This window comes from Podarcis bocagei (genome assembly GCF_964188305.1).
Source record: "Podarcis bocagei genome assembly, chromosome: 7".
In the NCBI taxonomy this organism is placed as follows: domain Eukaryota; kingdom Metazoa; phylum Chordata; class Lepidosauria; order Squamata; family Lacertidae; genus Podarcis; species Podarcis bocagei.
In genome coordinates, this window is record NC_138132.1 from 72702080 (window position 1) to 72727256 (window position 25177).

At 43.3% G+C, this 25177-nt stretch overlaps 1 protein-coding gene and 1 long non-coding RNA gene across 5 annotated transcripts in view; one reads left to right on the forward strand and one right to left on the reverse strand.

Moving 5' to 3' along the window:
• Positions 1 to 5353: 5353 nt before the first annotated feature.
• Positions 5354 to 25177, reverse strand: part of SKI (SKI proto-oncogene) — a 148665-nt gene continuing 128841 nt past the window's right edge. The window contains exons 2-7 of one of the 4 annotated variants that reach the window (XM_081201514.1): positions 16085 to 16207; positions 14342 to 14457; positions 13056 to 13354; positions 12284 to 12591; positions 9635 to 9865; positions 5354 to 6735 (exon numbers count right to left, since the gene is read on the reverse strand). In XM_081201514.1, coding sequence (XP_081057640.1) covers positions 6547 to 6735; positions 9635 to 9865; positions 12284 to 12591; positions 13056 to 13354; positions 14342 to 14457; positions 16085 to 16207 — 1266 coding nt within the window. In that variant the 3' untranslated portion in view covers positions 5354 to 6546. Of the gene's footprint in view, positions 6736 to 9634; positions 9866 to 12283; positions 12592 to 13055; positions 13355 to 14341; positions 14461 to 16084; positions 16208 to 25177 lie in introns of all 4 variants that reach the window. The other 3 variants (XM_081201516.1, XM_081201513.1, XM_081201515.1) reach the window with 3 other exon arrangements.
• LOC308591179 lies at positions 7696 to 11551 on the forward strand. Its single transcript, XR_014010030.1, has 2 exons — positions 7696 to 7816; positions 10408 to 11551. It is a non-coding gene; the product is annotated as an uncharacterized lncRNA (long non-coding RNA).

The following is a 25177-nucleotide window of genomic DNA, read 5'->3' on the forward strand; positions in this document are numbered from 1 at the left end:
ACCAGAAAAATCACATGATGAATCCCATCTCCTGGAGGCTACCACTTAAGAAGGCACACACATCTGTATACAGGGGTGAGTGGAAGGTGTGGGGACTCTTTTTTAAAAAGGAGGTGCGGGTGTGGGCCTGCAATACCCAGTCCAATTAGAGCAGTTGAGGTCAGGGGTGTTTATCTCATGAAGAGCTATTCATAGTCTCATAAAACAATTTTATAAAACAGTTTTAATTTTTTTCTGCAGTATTGCACCAATTAATTGGGGCGTGTTTGTTCATGCTACTCAAGAGTAGTAAAATAACATCTTTAGTGTGTGTGGACTTATTTTTTTCTGCACAAACAATTTTATTTTGATAATGCGCCTATACACTGTACATTCAGTCACTGTGGTATATATAAGCATAGCTATTTTCATACATAATCTGATAAAGTCCTTTATTTTACAATATTATCTGTTTCCAGGTTGGAAAAGGGATGTGGGGAGAGGGGAGATTTGAAAAGGACTATCAAGTTACACAGAGAAATAGATAAATACCCCACGCTTTTTTTTTTCTTTTTGTAAATCAGGCATTTATAAACAAGAAAGCATATTTAATTACATAAAATAGTTCTAGAATAGGAGAGTAAGTCATAAAATAGTTAGCAGCAGCTGGGGGACAGGGAAGTAACAAAAAAATGCTGTAAAGATTTCATCTATTAATAAACTTGCGCCATTATCCCCTCAATTAAAAACTTGCTCCTTATTACTCTTCCTTGCTTTAAAAGACCTCTCTATAACACAGAGACTGCTTGGGGATGTAAGGGGAAGAAATGTCAATTTTCTTTGCTTTTACTAATAAAACAGTTCACAATGAATGACAAAAATATGCAAATAATGGGAAGGAAGTTGAACTGACACTGATTTTTTTTTAATAAGACAAAAAAGTTTCTTTCTTTATGGTTGTTTTTCCCCCTAACAAATTTCCTTGGTTTTAAAAACACAACTCTTAAAACAAGACAACTAAGTAAGAAAAAGGTTTTGAAAAAGTAAACACCACCATATACACGTATTATACAACTGCAAAATGAAAAAAAAGTATTTACAAATTATTATTTTTTTTACATTGGCTAGTTCTGTTGGAAAAAAAGCAAGATTATTATTCTGTTAGCCTGTTTCATAGATATAAATGTCTTATTGCTGTTGGTATTCTTCACCTGCCCTCCCCCCCTTCGTTAAAGTCTTATTTGAATATCTTTTATAAAAAAGTGAATTAAACTGAATATACAATTACCTAGATTATATATATCTATATATCTATATATATTTGATGTATTTGGAGAACTGACAGCCGATGTAATAAAACACTTCTTCTCCCCTTTTTGGAGAAAACATCTTAAAGGAAACGGAATTACAATTTGCGAATTCTGTTCCAGTAAAAGGATCATAGCTATAACTAGCTTAAGTTAGCAAAACAAGAACATTATATTCTACAGAATTGATAATGCAGTTTCTCTTTCCTGACCAGCCCCTCTGCACACTTTGGAGTAGGGCGTCTGCTGTGAACAAAAAAGTTGCATAGGCAGCTGTTTCCTCATTCACTTCAATGGGTTGTGCCCAACTTTCCATTTGGAAGAACCCGTTAAAACTGATGGACCTCTGTTCTGATGTAACACTGGGTATAAACCAATGTCAGAGACATGCATGTTCTATGCATACATTGGCTATCATGGGTCTGGGGTGGGGGGGAGCCCAGAACTCTCATGTGTTGATTGGGAGCCTCGAGTTTGGATTGCTTTTTGTTTTAATTACCTTAACTCTGTGTTTTCTACATCTAGCTCTCCTCAGACCTTGGCTACTGATCTGGAATACTAGTGACCATGCTGCAGTGTTCAATATATATATATTTATACACAGTGGGCTAGGAACTTCTCCAAGGTAAGCCCCATTTGTTGCAATGACGCTTGAGCAGAAATTATTCTTGGTAGATTGTATTTGTATTTGTTAACTGATGGCAAGAGCTTGAGGTGGGAAACGTCCCAAACAGCTGTGAAATGGCTGAATTTTCTGTTACCCTTTTATTGTCTGACTTGGAAATCCCTTAAAAAGGACTTTAGACACATGGCTGAAAAGATAAAGAGCAAAGATGCTATCGAATCCACATGGATGCACATGCTTCCTTCAGATGTTGGATACAGACTTGAGCTATAATCCAACTAACCTAGGGTTAAATCCTACTGAACTTAATAGGACTTACTTCTGAGTAGACAGACATGCACAGGATTGCACCATATTTAGTCAACTAAGTCCCAATTGAAATCCAAATGAGATGTGTCATGGCTTAAATCTGGATCTGACAAAGGTGTCTTTAAAAAATGATTCTTCATTCACCTAATGAGATTTTGTTGTTTTGCCTCTATCCGCCTTATGTCACAAAGATTCTCTCCCCCCCCCATTTCAACACTTACTAGACAGTCTAATCTTAAAACACTAGCAGATAGATGTTTCAAGACTAATCGGTATGTGGGCACAGCTGTACAAATTGCACTTATTTCATCAAGGGTTTCAGGAAAAATCAGACCAGGATCAAGGTGTTAGAAACACAGCATTTGTTGGTATTAATACTTGACACCTTTATACTTAAAGGCATACACTTAAGTAGTTTTATGTGCATACCTACATAAGATAAAGTATGAATGCAAGAAACACAATTTTAAAGCTGCTTATAGTGTTAAAAGCATACATTTCACAGGGAGTTATGAATGGTTGCAGCTTCTTGTGGAGTATATAATTCAGCAGCAAAGTTGAGCTTCCCTTTGCATAGTATGTGGAACGTCCCTTAAATCAGCAAGATTGCAGGCCCCATGCCCTGTTACAGAGAAGGATGCAAGACTGAAATTCTGATGGACAGATGCAGTTTAAATCACGGGACCTTTCCTTCCTTCTGTTTTAAGCTATTGCAGAAGACTACACATAGTTCCGTGTGGTTGGTGCTGATTATCTTTTTCCTCTTTGATAAATTCAGCTCCTTTTCTCTTGGTGGGCTGGGAGTAAAAAGACAAGCTTGCACTGAAGTTGTATGCCCATATAAAAAAGATGAGACATGATGCAAACTTCAGCATTTTGCATTTGGGTTAGTACTATGATTGGAAGTGGTAGCAGAGACTTCTGAAGAATGAGCACGTCCCAGGCTGTGGGTTCCCAATGCCTTTCCTGTTTGTTTTGACGGGGATAGCTTTGTGCCAGCTGCTGTAGCCTAGCCTCAAGGTTTGGAACATTTACACTCATGAAGAGGGAAAGGGGGAATGGCTGTGCTGTGGCGCAGTGGGCTTCTCTGAATCTGTGCGAATGTTTCAATGAATCTGGCAATGGTTTTTAGGGTTTGTACCTTTCACGCTGACCTGTTGGCCAACGCACCAATTTCACTTCCTAGAGGATTATAGGGAATGTCCTAGAATGTGCCCCTAAGTTTGCTAGCAAGACCAGCTGCGCCTCTGTCAGTCAGCGTGAACTAAGTGTGTGTCATAAAACATGGGTTGTGGCTGCCGTGGTTTAAGACCCCTCTGTTTATCATTGGGACTACAGCTCCCATCATCCCTGGTCATAGGCCATGCAGGCTGGAGTCAATGGCAACTGAAGTGCCACAACAGCTGGAGGACCTCATGTTCCCCATCCCTGGCATAGAGGAAGATCAGTATTGGAAGGCAAGCTGCTTTCACAGAAACTGGTTTGTCATCATCATCTTGTAGAATGACCCCTGTATTCCTAGAATTAGGGTTTGTAACACCTCTCCCTGCTGAAAGGGGGGGTGGCTGGCTGGGTGGGGAGAGGGACAAGCAGTGAGCAGCAGCTTGTCCCAAGAGTGAAGCTGGATCGCCAAGTGTAGGTTTGAGCCACTGAAGACAGCTGTGCATCAAAACTATGCAATTTTGTTGCCTCTTGAAGGAAATAACTGCAAACTTAACAAAAAAGCATTATAGATCTTGGAAATTTATACGACTGAGAACAAAACAAAACAAAACAAAAAAAAGTTATGCACCTTTACGTTAAGACAGTGATAATGCCCATTAATTAATATATATGTATGGCAAAGATTTTAATTCCATGCATATGGTTTTTTTTAATAACTGCAGAAAAAACATACAAAGCAAAAAAATTATTTTTAAATCCCCATATTAAAAAAATAACTGCATAAACACAATCAATATTCTGTTTGCATTGCACTTTAAGATGGGAGAGCAGATTCCACTCATTGGATACGAGCATGGGCAAGACCTCAAACGCAGACAACTTCGTATCATGCAAATTAGTCTGTATATATCTGTTGCTTTCTTGCTCCCCATATTTCAATTCTAAGTCACCTGATTTTTCTAATATAGCTTCCTTTTAAATTTTTTCCCTGTAGCAACCCCTACCCCCACCCCCACTAAAATGTACTTTACTTCCTCCTTTTTCAATGTTCATGCTTACAATGGCTATTAGAATGGATAATAACAGCTTTATTTTTAATACAACTTTTATTCCCCCCCTAGTGTACTGTAAAGTCAATACTTTAATTTTAGGACAGACAGCCGCATTTTGGTTACAGGAAAAGTATTGAATTGCAGAGTTCCCTTCAGTGTTTCAGAACGCAAATTGGAGGAAAGAGAATCTGTGAATTTGGGATGGCTTTTCCCCCCAGTTAAGGATTTTAGTAAACTGTCGCCCTTAGTAAACGGTTTGCTCACCATTCCTGTGAAATGATTGTAAAAATAAAATAATACAAATACAAAAGACTTTGAATCAATACCTCTGTATTTGCAGGGAAGAACGAATCAAAATATTGCTCACTCCTGCACTGGGGCGGTTTAGCCAGGACCAGCCGCCATAGCCCTGTCGCTGATAGGATGGCATCCCTGAAGTCCATGTTGGAATGCTTGTGTGACACCGATCTCAAGCAACCATGGATCAAGAAACACGTGACCTACTTGATTGCCAGAGAGCAAGAAACACGTGACCTGCTTGATTGCCAGAGTGTAGAGTTATAAACTGTCCCTTGCTAACACAGTGGACAGTTGGTTAAATCATAAGGGGAGCAATAAAGGTGGAGGAAATAATAACAAAAACTGTAGTTCTTTAAAAAAATAATGCTTTTCAAGAGGAAAACAAAATCCAGTGGGTACTAAAGTATTGGCCCCAATCAGGTAGAAGAAGCAAAACTCCCACTGGGGATAGGATTTTTGCCCTGAGTGTGTTTACTTGCTGCATATTTCAATATTCAGTGGGAAGGGAAGGAATTGCGGCACAGATCCCAATATTAAAGTATTTGTCACATTAAAAACAAAAGACCAAAAAAACCCCTAAAGAATAAGAAATGTAGGCTTATTCACAGCAGCAAAAGTCCTCTTTTTTGTCTCTTTAATACAATGTTGAGCACTCTCTGTGGGCCACACTGAAATCCTTACACGTGATCCTGGGCAAGTCAATAAAATACTGAAATTTCTGAGGTGATGATAACATGGGGACGAGTTCTCTGGGAAAACGGAAGGGTTTCCAAGCAGACATGCCACTCTCTGTTTTTTCCCACTTATCTTTCACAAGCAACTTCATGTTTCAGCCGACTTTTGTCTTGTGTTTTCTCTGTGTTTCTTGCTCTCTTTATATATTCTTCTATCCGTTTCTCATAATTGAAGTGCTCTGGCGTTGAAGTGAGTCTTTAAAACACATCAGTTAATAACAGACATATATTTATATATAAAAAAAGTTATGGCGTGATTTACAAACACTGAATTTTAATAAGGCTGGGTTCATTTAGGATATAGTTCCACTCCTACACCCCACTGAAACATACAAACTACCCCCCTTCCCCTCTTCTTGGTTCAAGCATGGGGAAAACAAAGATTTTAGACTAGGAAAAAACCTAAATTTGAAATTCACATAGAAATCCCCTGGATTGAAACGGTCATGGCTTATTATTGGGCTTTTTCTGACGAGCTTCTTTAAGGAAGAACCCAACGTATGTAACAATTTGTCATTACAAATCAGGCATTGAAAGTATTTTCTCCCCCTCCCTGTTTATATATATATATATATTTTAAAAATCTTGTAAATGGTTATAATACCATGTCTTCATGACTCAATTGTTTTGTGTTCTTAAATAGCTTATAACAAAAGGGTTTTGTTTTTTTCTTGATTCCAAAGTGTTCCCAGAAAGCAGCCCTCGTTGCTTGTCTTTGATTTCACATGGATGCTGCTCGCCAGACGGTATAATTTTTTTAATTTTTTTTTTTTTTTTTTTTGCTGTGGACTCAAAAAGTAGTTTAGGTTATAAACACTCTTCATGTTATAGGCACAGGAAGATGTTGTGCTATATGGATTGAAAAAAGAGGTGGAATTCAGTGCTTCTGTTATAAAGAGTAACATTTGCCCTCCAATGAATAACAAAGTCCATGTTTACCAGCACACGCCAGGGCACGGACCCTTGCCCCAGCGCCTCTCCCACACACTCTCTCCCTCACTGTGCATATTATTTTATTTTATTGTCAGTCTGGCCTACAAATTAGACCCCATGTCATTACGTTCTTCAGCGCTGGCCTAGTTGTCCATATCTTTCATTGTGTGTTCACTGCCGGGCAGATCACTCTGTTTAGGCCACAGTTGCTCCTGAAGTTCCTTGACAACCTTTTCCAAGTGTTCCCGTGCTTCCCTCTCACGCAACAGATCAGCACGCAGCTGTTCTCTGTCCGCCTCTGCATGCTGGAGCTTCACCTGCAGGTCTTCAATCTAGAATGAATGGATGGATAGTAAACTAGAGATACCTGGCTCAATTCAAGGCATTAGAACTGACATATGCAGTGGTACCTCGGGTTAAGAACTTAATTCGTTCTGGAGGTCCATTCTTAACCTGAGGTACCACTTTAGCTAATGGGGCCGCGTGATTTCTGTTCTCATCCTGAAACAAGTTCTTAACCCGAAGTACTATTTCTGGCTTAGCAGAGTCTTTTAAGCTGAAGCGTCTGTAACCCGAGGTACCACTGTAGAACCTTAGGTGGCTCGGAACCAAAGTCCCTAAAACCAACTATCTTGGACCCTAAAAGCCACATGCCAGTAGGTGGGCAGGGTCAGCGGCAAGCATGGTTTAAAAGTAGGGCTGCTGAAGGGAATTGGGTTCCAAGAGACCAGATTGGGAGGTCTACAATCAGTCCAAGCCTGGGGTTCCCCACTCTTGAGTTACAGATGATACAGCAACATAGTCCAAGAGCTGCAACCTATCCGTTTTTAGATCAAATGCTAAACTATGTACATAATCTATACAGGAAGGTCACTGAATGCTTGTCCGCCATGTTTCTAGGTTTATACACAGCCTAGCACAAGGATAGCCAGCACAGTGTCCTCAGGATGCTGCTAAGCCAACTGCACTGTGGCAAGAGACCTGAACCTTTCTCTCTGCTTTCCATCTCTGCATCTTCCCCCACCACTCAAAACAACACTTCTGCAGTCTTGGGCCTCTTCCAAGTCATTCAGCTCTGGCCACCTCCCCTCTAATACTTCAAAGGATGAGCAAAAAACGTGGCAGTGTGATTACTTCAGAAATGAATATGCCAGACCTAAATCCTGACAAATGAAAGGGGGGGGGGAGTTGCAGGGAAATGGCAAGGGTGTGCCTGTGCACTAATTCCTTTTGACTGCTTTGAAAAATCACAGGTCTTCATTCCTTCCTCCCACCTACCTCCAACCTAATCTAGACTTGAACATCCCTGATGCTATTTCTTAAGACTGAGACGATGAGCAGAATTAGAAGCCGGGGAGACAGAAGGCAAAAACGTCTAACACAGACGTCCCACGTCAACATGGCGAATGGGAGGTAAGACAGAAAAGGCTTCTGGCAAGATTATTAACAGGAAAAACCCAAAAATTCACCCACACAAACTTCAATCCTTTCTTCCCTTGAGAGAGAGAAAAAATCCAGATGTCAGATGCAGAAGCTACCCTCTGGAGCAGAGCAGGTTGGAACAAACGGGTGAACCTTCAAAGCCTAATTAGATGAATGTGTTGTTTTTTTTAAAAAAAGGCTTCAAACTTTGTGGAGCCCCACCCGCCCCCACAACACTTCAGCTAAAGTGGAAGTTGACACCCAGCACATGAAGCTCTGAATCAGATTATGTTTAGTCTGGGCATCGCTTATCAGCGAGACGTCCCGTGATGCGAGGAGAAGGAAATTTGCATCATTTCCTGCTTCTCTGCCCTTGTAAATTTGGCAAGCCTCACAAAAGGGACTGTGGGACCGCTCCCCTTCCTGTTAATGAGAGGAGGAGGAAAAGTAACATTTAACAGGGCTTTAGTTCAGAAGTTGGCTTCTTTTTTTCTTTAAAGGAGCTCTTTAACAATTTTTTTGGTGTACAGAATGACAACACTTTAAACTCTCTTCACAGAAAAGCCCACATGTTGCTATTACATATGAATTGATTTTGTAAAGCATGTCCTGGTATTTGTACTTTCCAACCTTACCTGGAGATGCCAGGAATTGAGCCTGGGACCTTCTGCACACAAAACAGGTGATCTCTAACCACTGAGCCAGGGCCATTCCCTACTAGGCCTGGGCAATGTATCGATACATTGCCCAGGACCGGTATGAGAGCTAGAGGCTGCTTCACCCGGTGGTATATTGAGAGTCAAACCACTGTCACTCCTGAGTCACTCTCCTACCAGTGCCCAGTGAGAGAAACAAGCTGCAGCTGGGTGCTGGAGGCAGAGGGACTCAGGAGCAGCAGTTTCACTGCGTTATGGTCCTCATCCTGCTAAGGGAGGAACAGCTGATGTAGTTTGTCCCGTGGCTGCCCACACCTCATTTAAATTTCTCCGCTGATAGGCGCCCAGGGGCCTGCCCCTCAGCAGAGAAATCTAATGGACTCCCCAGCTCGCCTGCTGCAGGGCGCAAGCCAAAGACAGGGTGGGGGCTCTGTTAGGCTTATCCGTTGAGGAGCAGGCAGCCTGGCAGCCCCTCCTCCCACACACATGCAAAGGGACAGGCTTCTCAGCTGATCAAGCTCCCCACCCCTTTGGCTTGTGCATGGCAGGTGGGTTACCTCCCAGAAGGAAGTGCTGAGGTTGCTTGATGCTGCCACCAGGCCCAATGCTCAGCAAGGCACGGATGGGGTGGCTTGCACACTGCACCTTGCAGAGCAATGCCAAGGTTGCAGAGGACGTTCCTCCACTCCCAGCGTTGGGTGGCAGTAGGAAGCAGCCCTGGCTCAGACAGGTTTCAACATTGTGATCTATTGCCAGTTTGCGATGTTTGCCTGGTGATACATCTCAGTGTTGAAAAGCCGACATTGCCCAGCCCTATTCCCTACAGCAGAGCTTTCCACACTGTGTGTCATGTGAATGCTCCCCAAGCTCCTCCAGGGGCTGGAAAGGGGTTCGTTTAACCTCTGGTTTGCTAGTGAAGCTGAAGTGCTATGTTGTGAAATGATGCATGTCTAAAAAGTGTCACCAACATGAAAAGTTTGGAAAGCTCTGCCCTACAGTGAGAAACCAAAGACTGTTTTGAGGCCAAAATGGCATCCTTTAAAGTATCTTTCAAAGAGCCTTTCTGAATATTTAGCCACAAGAAAAGCTCTTGCAAAGTTTTGGCCAAGAGCCTACAGCTCTGTGAGGAGACTCTCAAAGGACCTGTCCTCACCTGGGCGGAGTATTTGGCTCTCAGCCTGCCTGCTTCACACCCCTTGTCGCACACCCGGACTTGTCTGGCTTGCTCCAGTTCCCGCTTTAGCCGTATCCGTGATTCGTTGGCCTCCTTCATTTTCTTTTCGTTCTCAGCTCGGAGGCGCTCGATCTCCTTCCTTAAGTTGCGCTTGGCTTCTGTTGCCTCTCTTAGCTTCTCCTTCTTCGCCACACGTAGGAACTCAAGCTCCTAGAACATGATGGAGGCATGGCTTACTTGATAAACACAGCCTTAAAAGTGGTTAGAGGTGGCATGGGGAGTAAGAAATATATAACTGGGCAAGAGCTTTAACATTTCAGAGGTTGTTGGAGGGCAAGTTAGACTTTAAGCATGGTGTGCCTGATATTGGCAAGAACCACATAAAGCAGATAGACGTGTTCACCAGTTCCTAGCCAATGGAAAATGAAGATATCTTATTCAGTAGCATGGAATTCCATAAGTGTTCATATGCAGTAAGGAAGAACCAATACATCTAGAACATATTACAAGCAAGCACTTATGGACATTCTGATGTTAATATTTGAGTTAGGTTGTCAGTATTGGATCTGTATATGATTTGTATATTTCCTTTTTTGTTTGTTAAGCTAATGGTCTTGTCTATTGATTATTTTAAGTGCTGAGCCTCCAATGGGAGGGATGTTGTGTCCTGGTTGGTGGGGGGAGACATTTCTCTACAACAGGGCTTCTTGAACTATCTGATGTGACGGACTGGCAATTATTTTTTTCTCCAGGGTGCCAAGGACCGGTACCATATCTGATCCCTGAAGCGTCCCACCCAACCTGGGCTGTGGTGGAGTCACCATGAACCAGCAGCTAATGGCTCACAGACCAGCATTGGTCCATGGAACATCACTTTGAGTAGCACTGCTCAACAAGACCTTGCCATTGAGACAGAAGAAGAGCCCATCTAGCCCAGAATCATTTTACTCACAGTGGCCAAACCAGAAGCGGTTCCTAAGCACAACAGCATTCTCCTCTCCTGCAGAACCCAGAAAATGGTATTCAGAGGGAGAACAGAGCCAGTGGAAAAGCAGGGGTCAGAGTTAGGTGATTAGTCCAAATGGAGACATTTTTCATATTTATGTGGTCCAGCATCACATATTTTAGGCACATGGATAACCAGGTGCTTGGGGTCCTCTCAACTTCTTTATGGTTTACGCATTTATTTTAAAGTTTTCTCTCTTTTATTGGGAGAGCGGAGGGGACAGCTTCCATTCATTCTTTGCTTATATTATGATTGATTAGTGTTAAAAGGGAGACCAGTGTTGCATATCTCTTCCCCTCCCCTCCCCTCTCCTTCCTATTTCCAGATGCAGTCCTTCCTTTGTTAAGTAACATACTGCATCGGGGTCATGGGAAATCTCTCTCGTCTGACAACCTTATTTCCTAAGCCAGAACTTGTTATCCTAGCCTGTGCTGTTTCCCAGCCATTCTGCATGAAAAGCCTTTGCTCTCTCCACAACAGAATTAATGGAATTTGGGGACAAATACTAGGCTCTTAAGTTCACCGTACTCTTCTGCTCAGTTTAGGCACTGTTAAAAGTTTTGCTTGGCTGAGCAGCTGCCACCTGCTCTGCGTTCTCTGACTGCTCTCAAGAAACAGGCTCAAGGTCCTTCAGAGAGAACCAGAAAGCCCAGGAGCAGCCAGCAGACTACCACCCCACGGATCCTCCTTTACCCCATGAATGGGTCCCATGAAACATAAGGCCCCAGAGCACAATCTAGGTTTTCTGTGACTCTGTTCAGCTGTAATATTAAGCCATAAACCACACATGTGGAACCTCAAACTTTGCATGCACTTGCAAGCTGTCTGGGTGTTTCTAGTTTGCTGTTCTTTTTTTAAAAAAATAAACCAACCCGTTCTTGCTTCAGAAATATTGTCTTTACTTGTTTGGAAATGTATTTTTAACTGCAACTTTAATAAGGAATATTAGTAAGAAAAACATAACCATGATGGCTATGTTCTACCTCCACTGCTAGGAATCACAGGTGAGGAGAGGAGTGCTGTTATGTTCAGGTCCTGCCTTTGAGCTTTCGGTAATAGGTGTGAGAACAGAGAGCTGGATCGGATGGGACTTGAGCTTAAATCCATCAGGGCTGCTCTTACGTACTTACTTTCAGGACCAGAAGGATGTTTCAGATAGGGAGAGAGGGTTGTATCCACTGTTAGTCATACCCAGCACATATCACTTGAAATTAATGTGCATGACTAATTTGAATGAAGCCACATCCACACTATACTTGAAAAGCACTATTACATCACTTTATCAGTCATGGCTTAAAGCATCATGAGAACAAAAGTTTGTTAAGTGTGCTAAGAGCTGGTAGGAGACCCCTCCTCCCCTCACAGAGCTCAACATCTCAGAGGGGTTTTACAATCAATCCCTCTTCCCAGGGAACTCTGAGAATTGTAGCTCTGTGAGGGGAGTAGGGTGTCTCATAACAACCCACACCCTCTTAATAGACTGACTACAGTTCCCAGCATCCTCTGGGGGAAGCCATGACTTTTTAAAGTGGTACAACAGTACTTGCCTGTGTAGTGGGGATGGAGGTGGGTGGGGATGCCAGCCACTCATTTTGCCTTATGGTGCTTTCATATGGCCTTACCTGGTGTAGGCTGCGTTTGGCCTGCAAGGCAGCAGTCAGTTTTTCTTCCTGCTTCACTCTCATCTTTACAACTTCATGGAGGAATTTCTCTTTGGCTTCTTTCGTGTCCAGGCCACTGTCCAGGGCCTGCCTGAGGTGCTCCAGCTCACCCTCCAAACCACTGGTGCCACTCTGGGGTTCGGCGTGGCTGGCGACTTCAAAGACGTTGCTAGTAGTGGGCGGGGCTTGCATGCTGGGCGAGCTCATGTCCTTGGCTGAGCTCGAAGAAGCGAAGGATGGGGAGGAGAGTGAGGACAGAGAGGAGGTGACTGGGGAGGAGAAAAGAAACACAAAGGCGGCAGTCCCCCCGCCGACAAAAAGAACATTAGAAAGCTAAAAATCACCTGTGTGTCTGGCTTGCAGAAAGGACATACATAGAACCCAATATACATTGTACCCAATCAGACCATTGGTCTATCTAGTAAGGTAATAGCTACACTGACTAGCAATGGCTACGCAGGGTTTAAGTCAAGAGTCTCTGTGTGCAAAGCAAGCGCTCTAACCACTGAGGTGCTTTCCTTTTATTAAAGCAAAACGGGGACAAGATAAGACTTAGAATCATAAAATCATAGAATTGGAACGTACCCCATATGGGTCATCTAGTATAACCCCCAGCCATGCAGGAATCGCATCGGTTCCCCATCCTTCCATCCCTCCCAATGGCAATGTTCCCAAGGAAAACAACCAGGGAATTAGAAGAAAATAAGAAATGAAGTAGCATGGGGTAACTCACACTTACATTCTTCTCGAGTCTCTACTTCGATTTCTGCTTCAGACTCCTTTTCTTCTTCTGTAGCAGGGATAGTGGCAGGAGCGGTGGCGACAGCAGCGGTTGGCGTAGGTTCGGGAATGGTTGGGTTTTCAGCGACATGTTTCCTTTTCCTTGGTTGGGAGGGGCTGTTCAACGGCTCACTGCTCCGTGTTGCTGCTGGGGCACATGGGGGGTTGCTTACGATCTTTGGCTGAGGCGGGGGTGGTGCAAGGGCCACATTGGGGGCCACGGCATTCTCAAAACTTTTGTATGAATACAAACTGCAGAGGGGTTGTAGGGGGGTTGGAAGGGAGAAAAAGAAGTAACACCTTCAGTGATGGAACACACACTACTACATTTGCAGGCTCAGGAGACGTCTGCATGCATGGGTTTACATACAACTATAGGGAAAATGCAATTCTTTGGATGTTTGGGGGCTACAACTCCCATCAGCCTCACTAGTACGGCCATGGGTGGGAACTGAAGTATATTATATACCATTTAATCATCAAAAGCTCTGAACTGTTTTCATAAAATATAAGATACCAATAAACATCAGTTGCTAAAGAACAAGTTAGCCTTAAAAAATTCTAAATAAAATATTCAGTTTTAAAAATACACGTCAAACTTACATATTAGGGTAGGCTTGCTTGAACAAAAATATTTTAGCAAGTGCCAAAAAACAATACAGTGAAGGTGCCTGCCCAATATCAATGGATAGGGGGCTGCAAAGTGCCGCCACATCACAAATCAATTACTGTATTTTTTGCTCTATAAGACTCACATTTTCCCTCCTAAAAAGTAAGGGGAAATGTGTGTGCATCTTATGGAGCGAATGCAGGCTGCGCAGCTATCCCAGAAGCCAGAACAGCAAGAGGGATTGCTGCTTTCACTGCGCAACGATCCCTCTTGCTGTTCTGGCTTGAGATTCAGAATATTTTTTTTCTTGTTTTCCTCCTCCAAAAACTAGGTGCGTCTTGTGGTCTGGTGTGTCTTATAGAGCGAAAAATACGGGACTTGGGTTGTATCCAATGCTATTCCTACTCTTGAGTTAACCCGCTGAAGTTAATGGACAGGACTAACTTGGGTCCATTAATTTCAAAGGGTGTAGAGTCTTGAGTAGAATATAGGTGGACACAACCCCTTGCAAATGTGGAATGGACATTACGTGTCACTTGTAAAAGGAAGCTCCGCAATGAGATTACAGCCTTAACTGGCTTAAGATGACTCGGACTCAGGTTATTGTGCCACTCTTTCCGCTTCCTCACCTGTCTCTGATCAAAGCAGGGATGTGGTTTGGGAGGTCTTTTTCGTTTGCTGAAACGGCAGGGGACCAGGGCCGGAAGGCAGAGAGGCGCTGTCGTGGATGCATGCAACCAATGCTCTGCTGCAGCCAAAAAGGAAACAAAGAGGAAACAGTGAGATACACACAATTACATGTTTGTGAGCTGTAAATCTGGTATAAGCTGCGGGGGGGGGGGGGGCGGAGGCTTGAAGATCCATAGGGAATAGGAGGCATTATAAGTCCATGTGAAAAAGAAAAGGCCTAGCCAACAAAGTCGTACACAGGGTAAACCCACTGAAATTAATGGGCCTATGTTTGTTGTGTCCATTAGAGTAGGACTAGCAGTGGATGCAACTCAGGGAGTCTAGTACAGTCTTAAATTTCATTCTGTTGCTGGTTTTAATTTTCTATTCTTAAATTGCCCTTAAAGCCGAAAACAATTCAAGTACAGTGGTACCTCAGGTTACAGACGCTTCAGGTTACAGACTCCGCTAACCCAGAAATAGTACCTTGGGTTAAGAACTTTGCTTCAGGATGAGAACAGAAATTGTGCAGCGGTGGCGCGGCAGGCCCCATTAGCTAAAGTGGTGCTTCAAGTTAAGAACTGTTTCAGGTTAAGAATGGGCCTCCAGAACGAATTAAGTTCTTAACCCGAGGTACCACTCAGTGTTTAGATGTACCAATGGTCTTACTTGACAGCTTCCTATATTCCTAGTTTATTAAATCATTCTAATTTTTTTAAATGTGATGTATGTATATATTCCGCAGCCACCTTTTTGTGGCAAAAGATTCTTACTGCAACCTTATCCTAGTTGGAAGAGAAATACCTACAAAAATAACTCCTCTACAGTTGTTTGTTTTAAATGCCAGTAGATCTAAAACAAAAATAGAGGGTCCAAAAGAGAAATTGACCATGAATGAAGCAAAATAAAAAATGCAAAAGAGGAATTCGTCTTTAAACTCAATGGGTTTTACCCAACAAAGTCCTTCTGCCTGAAATTAATGGTTAATCATGTCTTATTAATTTCAATAAGTCTATTCTGAGTAGGGCTAACAGGATGCAGCCCATTGTACAGGTGTTTGACTTTGGAAACAGACCTAATTAATGTATGGTGTCCTTGATGAAATCTTTTGGGGCCCCTTTCTCTTTACACTTGTGTTGGAACTGCTCATATGTGGTTTCTTCACCACCACCCCAAGGAGAGTAAAATAAACGAGATTTTAAACCAAATTTGTGGACTATGGATGTAGGAAATGAAAGAAGCTGCCTTTAGTGTCTAGGCTGACTGACAGTGGCTCTTCATGGTCTCATGTGCAGAAAGGGCTTCCTAACCACCTGCTAACTTTTTCTTTTAGCTGGAGATTGAATTTGAGGCTTTCTACACACAAAACCCCCTTCATGGATCACTGCCTTGTTGTGTCGAAGGGGCTTGAATAACTCAGAGAAGCTATGAGCTATGCCATGCAGGGCCACCCAAGACGGACAGGTCATAGCCGAGAGTTTAGACTAAATGTGATCTACCTGGAGAAGGAACTGGCAATCCACTCCAGTATTTTGCCAAGAAAAGTCCATGGACATAAAAAAGGAGAAGCTCTGAGTAGAAAGTGAGCGTTTCCGAGGCATGCTCTGGTTCATGGGCTCACAGAGAGTCGAACACGACTAAGACGACTAAACACAACAACACACAAAACAGGCTCTACCTATGACCAGTCCCCTAAAACTCACCTTGCTGGATGAATTGGACAAGGACCGTAACCAACTAGATTGTTTCTCTTTGTCACCAATTATTGGAGACTGCAAGGAGTCATCTATTTTGGGTTTCTTGGGAGCAGGAGGATCAGATGGTACCTGAAAAGAAGAGAGAAAAGATTTACTGGCTTGAATTTATATTCCTGTCATTTTCCATTGCATTTTTAGATATTAAACATAGTTCAAACCACCACTAGTTGAACAGGAATACACCCACACCATTATCTGAAGAGCAAGGAAGGGTCTGTTCTAATCTATCCTACGAGCTCACAACGTTATCTCACAGGATGCACTGTTACAGGTACTGTGACTAGGACCGTGCTTTCCTTGTGGACTCCAGGTCACGGGTGAACTATAGGTAGCACACAAAAATTGTACATTGCTGTGTGAGTCCATTAGAAAACACCCTAAAGGCAAGCTACAGTTATACCTTTATCAGAACCAACAAAAATATCACAGAACAACTGAGGGCATGTGTTCAAGCTCACAGAGGTGTATCTACATACATTAAACCATGGTATAGTGTTATATAACGGAACACATACAGTCTTTCAACAGTCTTTTGTTTGTTTTTTAACCATCCTGGGTGTTTTCAACTTCTATATAAGATTCATGTCCACCCAGATTTGGGGAAACACTTTAAAATTCATTTCTAGCTATGTTTCCTGGGGAAGGGGTTCAGTACCACTGGGCAGAAAATTGACTGGTTTCCCCAAAGCTCTGTGACTGACCTATGTAGTCCTCCAAACTTTAGAACTGCTTTTTAAAAAAGCTAGAGGTGAGAAACAAAATTTCTAGTATATGTTAAAGGACAAACCATTTTAAAAACATATTCTTAAAGAAACCAAGCCTATAAAATCAAAGCATTCAACACTACCTGTCTTTTCCCCACTCACCCCCAAATCAAATTTGCCTGCTACCTTGTTTTCTAATTGTATGCAGAAAGGTGAGTTTTTAAAGCTGTGGTTTTGAATTGGAAAGATTATTTTAGATGAGAACAGGGCAGACTTTGTTATTCTGTTTGCAGTGGTTGTTATGCTGATGACTTCACTGCGCCGCAGCTGCAGGCAGATTCTAGTGGCCTGTTGCCAAGATCTGCTTTGCCTTTTCCACAAGTTGCTCTGCTCGGCCTATAAATCACCCGCAAGCATAAGCAAGCCCTTTTGGCCGCCTGGAACCCTTTTCTCTCCAGGGACACCAGAAGATAAATTCCAAGGGCCCCAATGTGGCTTTGCCAAACAGATTGGTACCTACTGGTTGAACTGGGGCTCTGAAAAAAGCCAGAAAGCCAGCCAGTACAAACAAGATCACTGGGTAGGAGAGGGTGGGTTGAATGACCTCATCGTAATTGCTCTCTCCCCCTACCCTTCAAGGCAGGGAGGGAAGTGTCAATTCCATTTCAAGACCATGCAGTTTCTTCTCATGAAGGGATATGACTGAACATGGAGACAAAGAGACCTATGCTGATAATGATGAGCCACCCAGAGGCCCACAGGTGTGTGCCGGGATGCTATTCTTTTTTCTAAGTGTACTTTCCGGCTCCCAATATGAGCACACAAAGTGGTAGCCCTGTGTGCAGAGTTAACCCTAACCCTCCCCGCTACCGCCATGCCAATTGCCAAATGTGGGAGGATTTGCAAAGTCCATCCTTTTCAAAACTTTATTTCTTTTAAAAAAAACCTGATTTGTTTTTGGGCTACCTCAAGAGTGGCAAGGGAACTTTCTGAATCTGTGGAGAAGTCAGCATGACTGGAGCAATAATAGTAATAATATTGGTGAAGGGGGAGAAAACTTCCTTCTACTTTTGCAGTTTCTGCCTGTGCAAGAAACAGTGACAGCATCTGAATGATATTTGGCAAGCACTGACAGATCCCAGCCCTGTCCACTGGGGCTGCAAAGTCAGGCTGGGAGGGGACCTGGAATGAGAGGCGGACACAGCAGGTGCTTCAACTCAGTACAGAGATGTGTTTCTTTCTTGCCCATTCCCCCCCCCCCACTTTCCCCCTCTACCCTCTGCTCATCTGCAGAAAGAGTATTTTGTGCAGACTCGAGACAATCAATTGGGATGGTTAGTGTGTGTGTGTGTGTGTGTGTGTGTGTGTGTGTGTGTGTGTGTGTGCGCGTGCTGGGGGGGGGGGGGGCAGGAGCCCTGGCACAACAAGCTGAGCGAAGTTTTAAAAGCACGCAGCTGTAAGAAATAGCTAGTACAAAGTGAGGCAACCTAAATAGATTTGCCGAAAGGGGGATGGAGTGGGGAGAATGATAAATATATTATCTTACAAAACACAAACTCAGTTCCTTGCTTTTCCACCATCCTTCTGATCAAGGCAGAAAAAACGGAAATAGACCTGTCTGTCAATGCTACTTTATAAGAGCATCAGTCTGGGTGGAGGTGTCTCCCTCCCCCAGTTTGCAGCACGCATCTCTCATGGGAACTTTGGAAGCTGCCATTATCACATGGAGTCAAGCCATTGTTCCATCTAGCTCGCTCAACACTGTCTACTCCGATTGGTAGCTGCTCCCCAGAGCTTCAAGCAGGGGACATTCCCAGCCTCCACCTCGAGAGGCCAGAGATTGAACCTGGGACCTTCTGTGTGCAAGGCAGGTGCTCTGCTGCTAAGGTACACAGCTTTTCCTACCAGCTTATGCCACACAGTGTTAGAAAATTCCCAGGTGTTTTGCAACTGGAGAGGGTCCAATTGCAACTACATCTCTGGTTGCCAGGCTGGCGACTGACATCTCCATCTGGCTGCCCCCCCCCCCCAGCTTTCTTTTTTTTTTTATAATCATATTTATTAAAATTTCCAATAATAACAGAATAGAAAAAATAGAAAAGATAAAGAAAAGAAAGAAAAAGAAAGACCAATTTTAAACCCTTATTTTCATACCCTTCTTTCTGGGACTCCCTCCTTCCCCTCCCGACTGTATTCCCCTTTCCCTACGTTGGTTCCCCAAGTTCTCATTCCCAATTTAAACCTAATATGTTGTACCTATTAGCCAATTTAAATTACAATCTTCACATCACTCCTCATCTTTAACAAAATAGAACAAAGATTTTTCCCCCAAGATCTGCCCCGTTTCCTTCCACGAATTCCCCCTTTTTTTTCCAAAACATGTTAAATCAAAATACCAAAGTTATATAGAAAGATAAAAGATAGAAGATAGAAGAAGATTCCAAAAGTTGGTTACATAGCCTTTGGATTCTAGAATTCCCCCTCCCTTCCCCGGTTTGGATTCCCCATGTCCATCAGTCTGTATGTTGTCGGCCTGGAGGTCTCAAGTCCACAACCAAATTTTCCTCAATCCATCTTGCCGGTTTTCTTTGAATTTGCTTGTTTTGATAATGTTTAACTTCAAAAATCCAGTCTAATAGAGGCCTTTAATTTCCCTTGGTCATTGTTGCTCCTCCCATTATTCTTTCCATGGCATAGTTGGTCCTTTGCTCTTTTGTTTCTTACTTTCTCAGGTTTCTGTCTTGTTCAGCTGCAAAACCATTCTTATTCTGAAATCTAGTATCTCTACAGAGGTTTGTTATTCAGGAACAAAAACTTACGTCCAGTTCCTACCTTACTTCAATAGAAAGATTCTATTGTGTTGTCACCTCTGTAGACAAAACAATATTTCAGTTTTGCTACTTTCCCAGGAGCTAAGACCAGTACACATCCCGGAGTAGTTTTCCACATACGCCACTTGTAATGTCCCAAAGCCCCTCTAGGGGGGTTGCAGTAACTTTGTGTCCTCTAATCCAAAAGTCAAGTTGTTGTTTCTTTTCCTCCCCGACATTTAGTATCCATATTTATGTCCAATTGTAACAAAATTAACCAGCAAAATACTTGTAACAAAGTCCTCTTTGTATTCTCAAGATTTGACAGCTACTTTGACAGCTGTCAAACTCTCCATCTCTCTCCGCCAGGTTCTCCGAATCGCCCCGGTTCCCAGGGGGGGTTGCCTTTTCCCTCTCACCCTCGACTTTTCTCCTCCAGCACAATTCTTGTAATATCCCATCGTGGAATTGATATTTTTTGTCAGCAATAAACTTCTGAATCGATCTTGGTTTCTCAGTCCTTGTTTTAGCATGTTTACAATCAGGTAGGGGACTGACTTCCTTTTTAGATCCCCCCGCTCGTGCCGAATCCGAAAAAAATTCCTTTTTTTTCTCCTTTTATACCCGGTTACCCAATTACTCACGGGTTGTTGTTAAATGTCCGAATTTCCAATGGAAGAAGCCAGCGCTCTCCGACGAATGGCATGCGGCTGCGCTCTGCAGGGGAAGCGATAGACTCACAGTACCACGCCGCTCCCCGGCACCCGATCAGTAGCCTTTAAAAAGGCTCCTTCACGAGTCGGGAGGGCACTGACGGTACCAGCCGAGTCCCCATGTCCACGGGCTCCGTGCCCGTGGTTTTTGAGGGTCCCCGCGTCACCGGCGCGGTAGGACCCAACCCCTGTCGAGCAGACTCCCTCCGGAGCTCGGAGGGAGTCCGCCATTCGGCGATGGCGCCAACCCGGAAGTCCCCCCCCAGCTTTCTTAAGCAGGTAAGCAGAAGAGCTTATTTGCTGCATTTATATCCTACCTTTTTCTCTAAAGAGTACATGGTTCACCCCCCCTCCCATCTCAGTTAATCCCTACAACAACCCAAGGTTGCCCAGTGAGCTTCATGACTGAGTGGGGATTTGAACCTGATCTCCCAGGTTCTAGTCAGACACTCTAACCACTACACCACACTGCCTTTCTAGAGTATTTCTGCTATGGGGCAGGTATATAAATTAAGCAGGTAAATAAATATGGGGAAAGCAAAATGTCGCTTAGAGAAGGATCTGAAATATTTTCTTGAAGTCTGAATTTGTTGTATTCTAGATTATTTGATTTGATATTTTAATGCGTTGTAAACCACATATTTGTAATGTAAACCATATTTTTCTTTAAAATATAAAGCAATATAGAAATAAAATTAATGATGATAATAATAATAATAAATTCATTGTTTTAAAAAAGTGCTTAGACATTCCATTGTGGCAACTGTAACCTAGGTTTGTATTACAAATGCCACCACCACGAGTCTAGTCTTGTGAGGCTGAAAGATGTCCAGTGGTCACATGGACTGCATCAATAAATCTCCACTCTGACAGTTTTGGTTTGCAAAACCAAACTTGCTTGAGTGATGCATCTGCACTGCCTGCACACTCCTGTGAATGGTGGTCTAGAATGACAGTGAATGAGTCGGCCTGGTTATTTATTTCTGTGCTGTCCTGGACAGCAACCAAGCATACCTATTCATATCAGGATTGGGAAGTAAAGGAGAAGACTGGAAGATAATAACAGCAACTTCTGTTCAGCTTTTCTTTCATGGATGTGGAAGAATCTGACATCAAGAGATTGCAACCTTGACCTTGGTCATCAAAATAGTTTTGACTAATGCTTTACTCACTGCATCATAATGACTAGCAAATCTGTGATGGCACCAAGCTTTTGTGGACTAGAGCCCCTTTCACCAGATGCATTTTCCTGTCAATCACATTATCAAAGCCAACGGACAAGTGCATTCTCCATATTTCCAAAGGACAATGGCAGAGTTCAGCGTTGCTGCAAAGTTGCTGCAATGAAAGCCCTTTACGGTACTTCCTAAAGCACTGCAATGACCTGGGAAGAATTTACTGCAGGGCCAGCTACACAGTCCCATCCTGTGTTAAATGTACTTGTCTGGGTTCCAAAGAAACATGCAGCACCGTATGCTCAAGGGGGTTTGTTTTGGACTTGCTTTTCAAGAATAGAAGTCCCATTTTGCCACATGCCAGACTTCTTCTGAAACCGAGAACACTATCAAAAGCAATCTGTAGAAATTGGGTGTTCAGGCAGCTCAGTGTGTGTGTGTGTGTGTGTGTGTGTGTGTGTGTGTGTGTGTGTGTGTGTAAAATCAACAACCCACTGAGCATGCCTAAGCCTTTGAGTGCACGGGGAAGTAGGGTTTTGGATCCCTGCCAATGCGTTTTGAGAAAGAAACAAGTTGGAAGCCAGATATTTCAGCTATGATTCCAAAAGGTGCTTCTTGAAATTTTGATCCCATCCATCTGAAGGTCATTCCCCATTAATCAGACTAATTTTGGCACTGGCCAAATAGGATCATGCTTGATGTGTCTGGCCAAATTTGCTAGCTCGGCACAGCACAACACTGCAGTAGCAAAGCTGAGCGAGGTTGGTGGGAATAGATTTCTCACCCTCTGCTTCTCAGAACAGCCCCTCCTCCTTCAGGCCAAGCAATAATAATAAAAGCAGCAGGCTAAGTGATAACAGAGCTGGCATGAGCACCTGCTAGTTTCTTTTCAGATGAATGCACCAGCAAAAATTTCAGCACCCAGCAGAAGTGACTTTTCAAGCTTAAGGCGTTCGGCAGTGTTATAGCTATCTCCTGAAATTCCCAAATGCCCAAGCATCAAACTATGACACGTTCACATACCAAGAGGCTTCCATTTAACAAATCAGCCTAAACAATCTATACAGAAATACAAATGCAGCCCAACTCTGGGTCTATTGCAAGCCAATTCTACCCCATCCCTGAACTAATTTTCACATCATCTTGTGGAATGGTATTTTCCTGCAGAAATTCTTACTCCTGGTTTTCCACTCCTTTCATCTGTAACCATGCTGAACTTTGGGAACCTATTTTTATATACCACTGGGGGTTGTTTTCCTTGGGACTGAGGACAAATACTGCATGATTCCTAGCAAAATGAATATACTAACAACACTGTGAAAGGGATGCTAGTTTGTGTGAAGTTTTTGCCTGTGTGGCAGCTTCCTTGTGTGAAAGCATTCTGGCTGGCACTTGAACAAAGCAGCTCATCTTTAAACTAATTTAGAACAATTTCAGCTTGTTTTTGAGCTGGATGTCTATAGACACTCCAGAACTAGGAGCATTTCCTGTACTAGTTGAATCACACAAACACACACACACACGGAAAAGAAGCTCAATGAAAACACTACTGAGGCCAAGAAGATGGTTTCTGTTTGTGGTTTCCTTGAAGCCCCAAACCACACAAGAAAACTGGGGAAAGTTTCCAGCTAATGTGGCCTGTTCTCATGGGAATTATCCCATTATTCTGTGAAGCTGAAAATTTCTGTTGGGCATTTAATTAAACTTTCTGCACTTCCCAGCAAGCTGCAACAAACTTTGTGGCTGCCCGAGATGCTTTAAGGTCAACAGGTGTGCTGGATGACCTGCTGGATCATCCTCTAATGCTGAAATTCAGCTTTTTTGACCCAGAATTATTCCCATATCCAATATTGGGGGGGGGGGGCATTTCAATTCAGGTGAATATATTGTGATTCTATCATTTCTCAATGACCATAAATAATGCCCTTAAGCATCAAACTGAAGTCTCTTATACACACCCTTACCTCGTTGTCCTGCTTCCTTACTCCAACGATTTCCCAATGATTCAAAGATTTGTGGGCACATGAATGCAATTGATCTACTGCTGCTAATGTCACAACAACATTCCTGCCTGCCTACAAAGAACCACCTTTCTGTGTTTTAACTTACCGAAGTTCCTATGGGACATTAGAGGGGTTCTTTCCCAGGTGAGAAAGTTATAGCTGTTAAAGATCTTCTGACTTTCCCTCCCTCTCAGCTTCCAGATAATACCTCTCCTTCCCATATTGGTGAAACAGCCCAAAAGGTGATGAACAAATATGCACAGACCTATGAGATGCTAGATAGGTAAGGCTCCATTTCTAACTGGCACCATTCCAAGGGTGATATATCCTCTTGTGGCTCCAGAGTGGTTTCCAATCCATGGAAGCATAAAGTAATTACTCTGCAAGCATTCACACTAATCACAGTTTCTGTAGTTGATGTCTGGCTGAGAATATAGACTCCCCAGTGTGAAAGTGACTCTTGCAAGCTGGCAGAAAAGTGTGCGGAGGGAGGGAGGGAGGCTACACTTGTGGCTTTGAAAACATCTGACGAACTAGGAGCAGGTGCAAGGGACCCATATGCATGAGGTCTCTTTGGCTCAAATTTTCCATAGCAACCAGGCTGTTAAAGAAAAGAGCAGAGCACACATACCCCATATATTTCCCACCCAATCTTTACACAGAGATTGGACCTGAGTCTGGGTGCTGGGCAATGAAGGTGAATGGAGCTGCCCCACCAATCTTAGTGTGCACACGCACACACACCCTGCCACCCAGCTGCCACCTGTCTGTCTTTTAACTTACAACCAGTCTATGGGGGTGGCACTGGCTGTCACCTTCCTCTTTCTTAGTCTCAACGTTGCCTTTTCAGGCGGAAGGATGGGGGGCACAACTAGAATTAGTTGGCTCTGCCTGTCATTGGATCTGGCTCCACCTACTGTTGGCCTCTCTGCCTTCCCACCCTAGCAAACCTTGATAGGCAGCAGCCACCATCAGCGTCAGGGATTCACGGCCTAGCTCAGCAACATCACAGTCATCTCAACCACAGTTTCCTAAGGAACCAAAATGCCCTAAATTCACAGAGTTATTGTGGAGATACTGCCCCCTCCAATGCATTGCATTCCATCACTACAAAGGAGCAACTTAAACACTGTTGCTATAGATGAAATATGAGAGGTGATTCCCCACCACTACTCCACCCCCTATTCTACAAACTCTTGCAAATATTCAGTCCTTATAATTCCTGGAGATGCCATGAAAATACAGTGGTGCCTCGCAAGATGAAATTAATCCGTTCCTCGAGTCTCTTCGTCTAGCGGTTTTTTCGTCTTGCGAAGCAACCCTATTAGCGGCTTAGCGCTATTAGCGGTTTAGCGGCTATTAAAGGATTAGCAGATTAGCGGCTAAAAGGCTATTAGCGGCTTAGAAGGGGGGGGGGAGCGGAAAAAAATCGGAACACTTGCAAGACGTTTTCGTCTTGCAAAGCAAGCCCATAGGGAAAATCGTCTTGCGAAGCAGCTCAAAAACGGAAAACTCTTTCGTCTAACAGGTTTTCCATCTTGCGAGGCATTCGTCTTGCGGGGCACCACTGTAAATGAAAATGTCACTTGATAACAAATGCATTGTGGGGGGTTTTTTTGAGCTTGATATGCAAC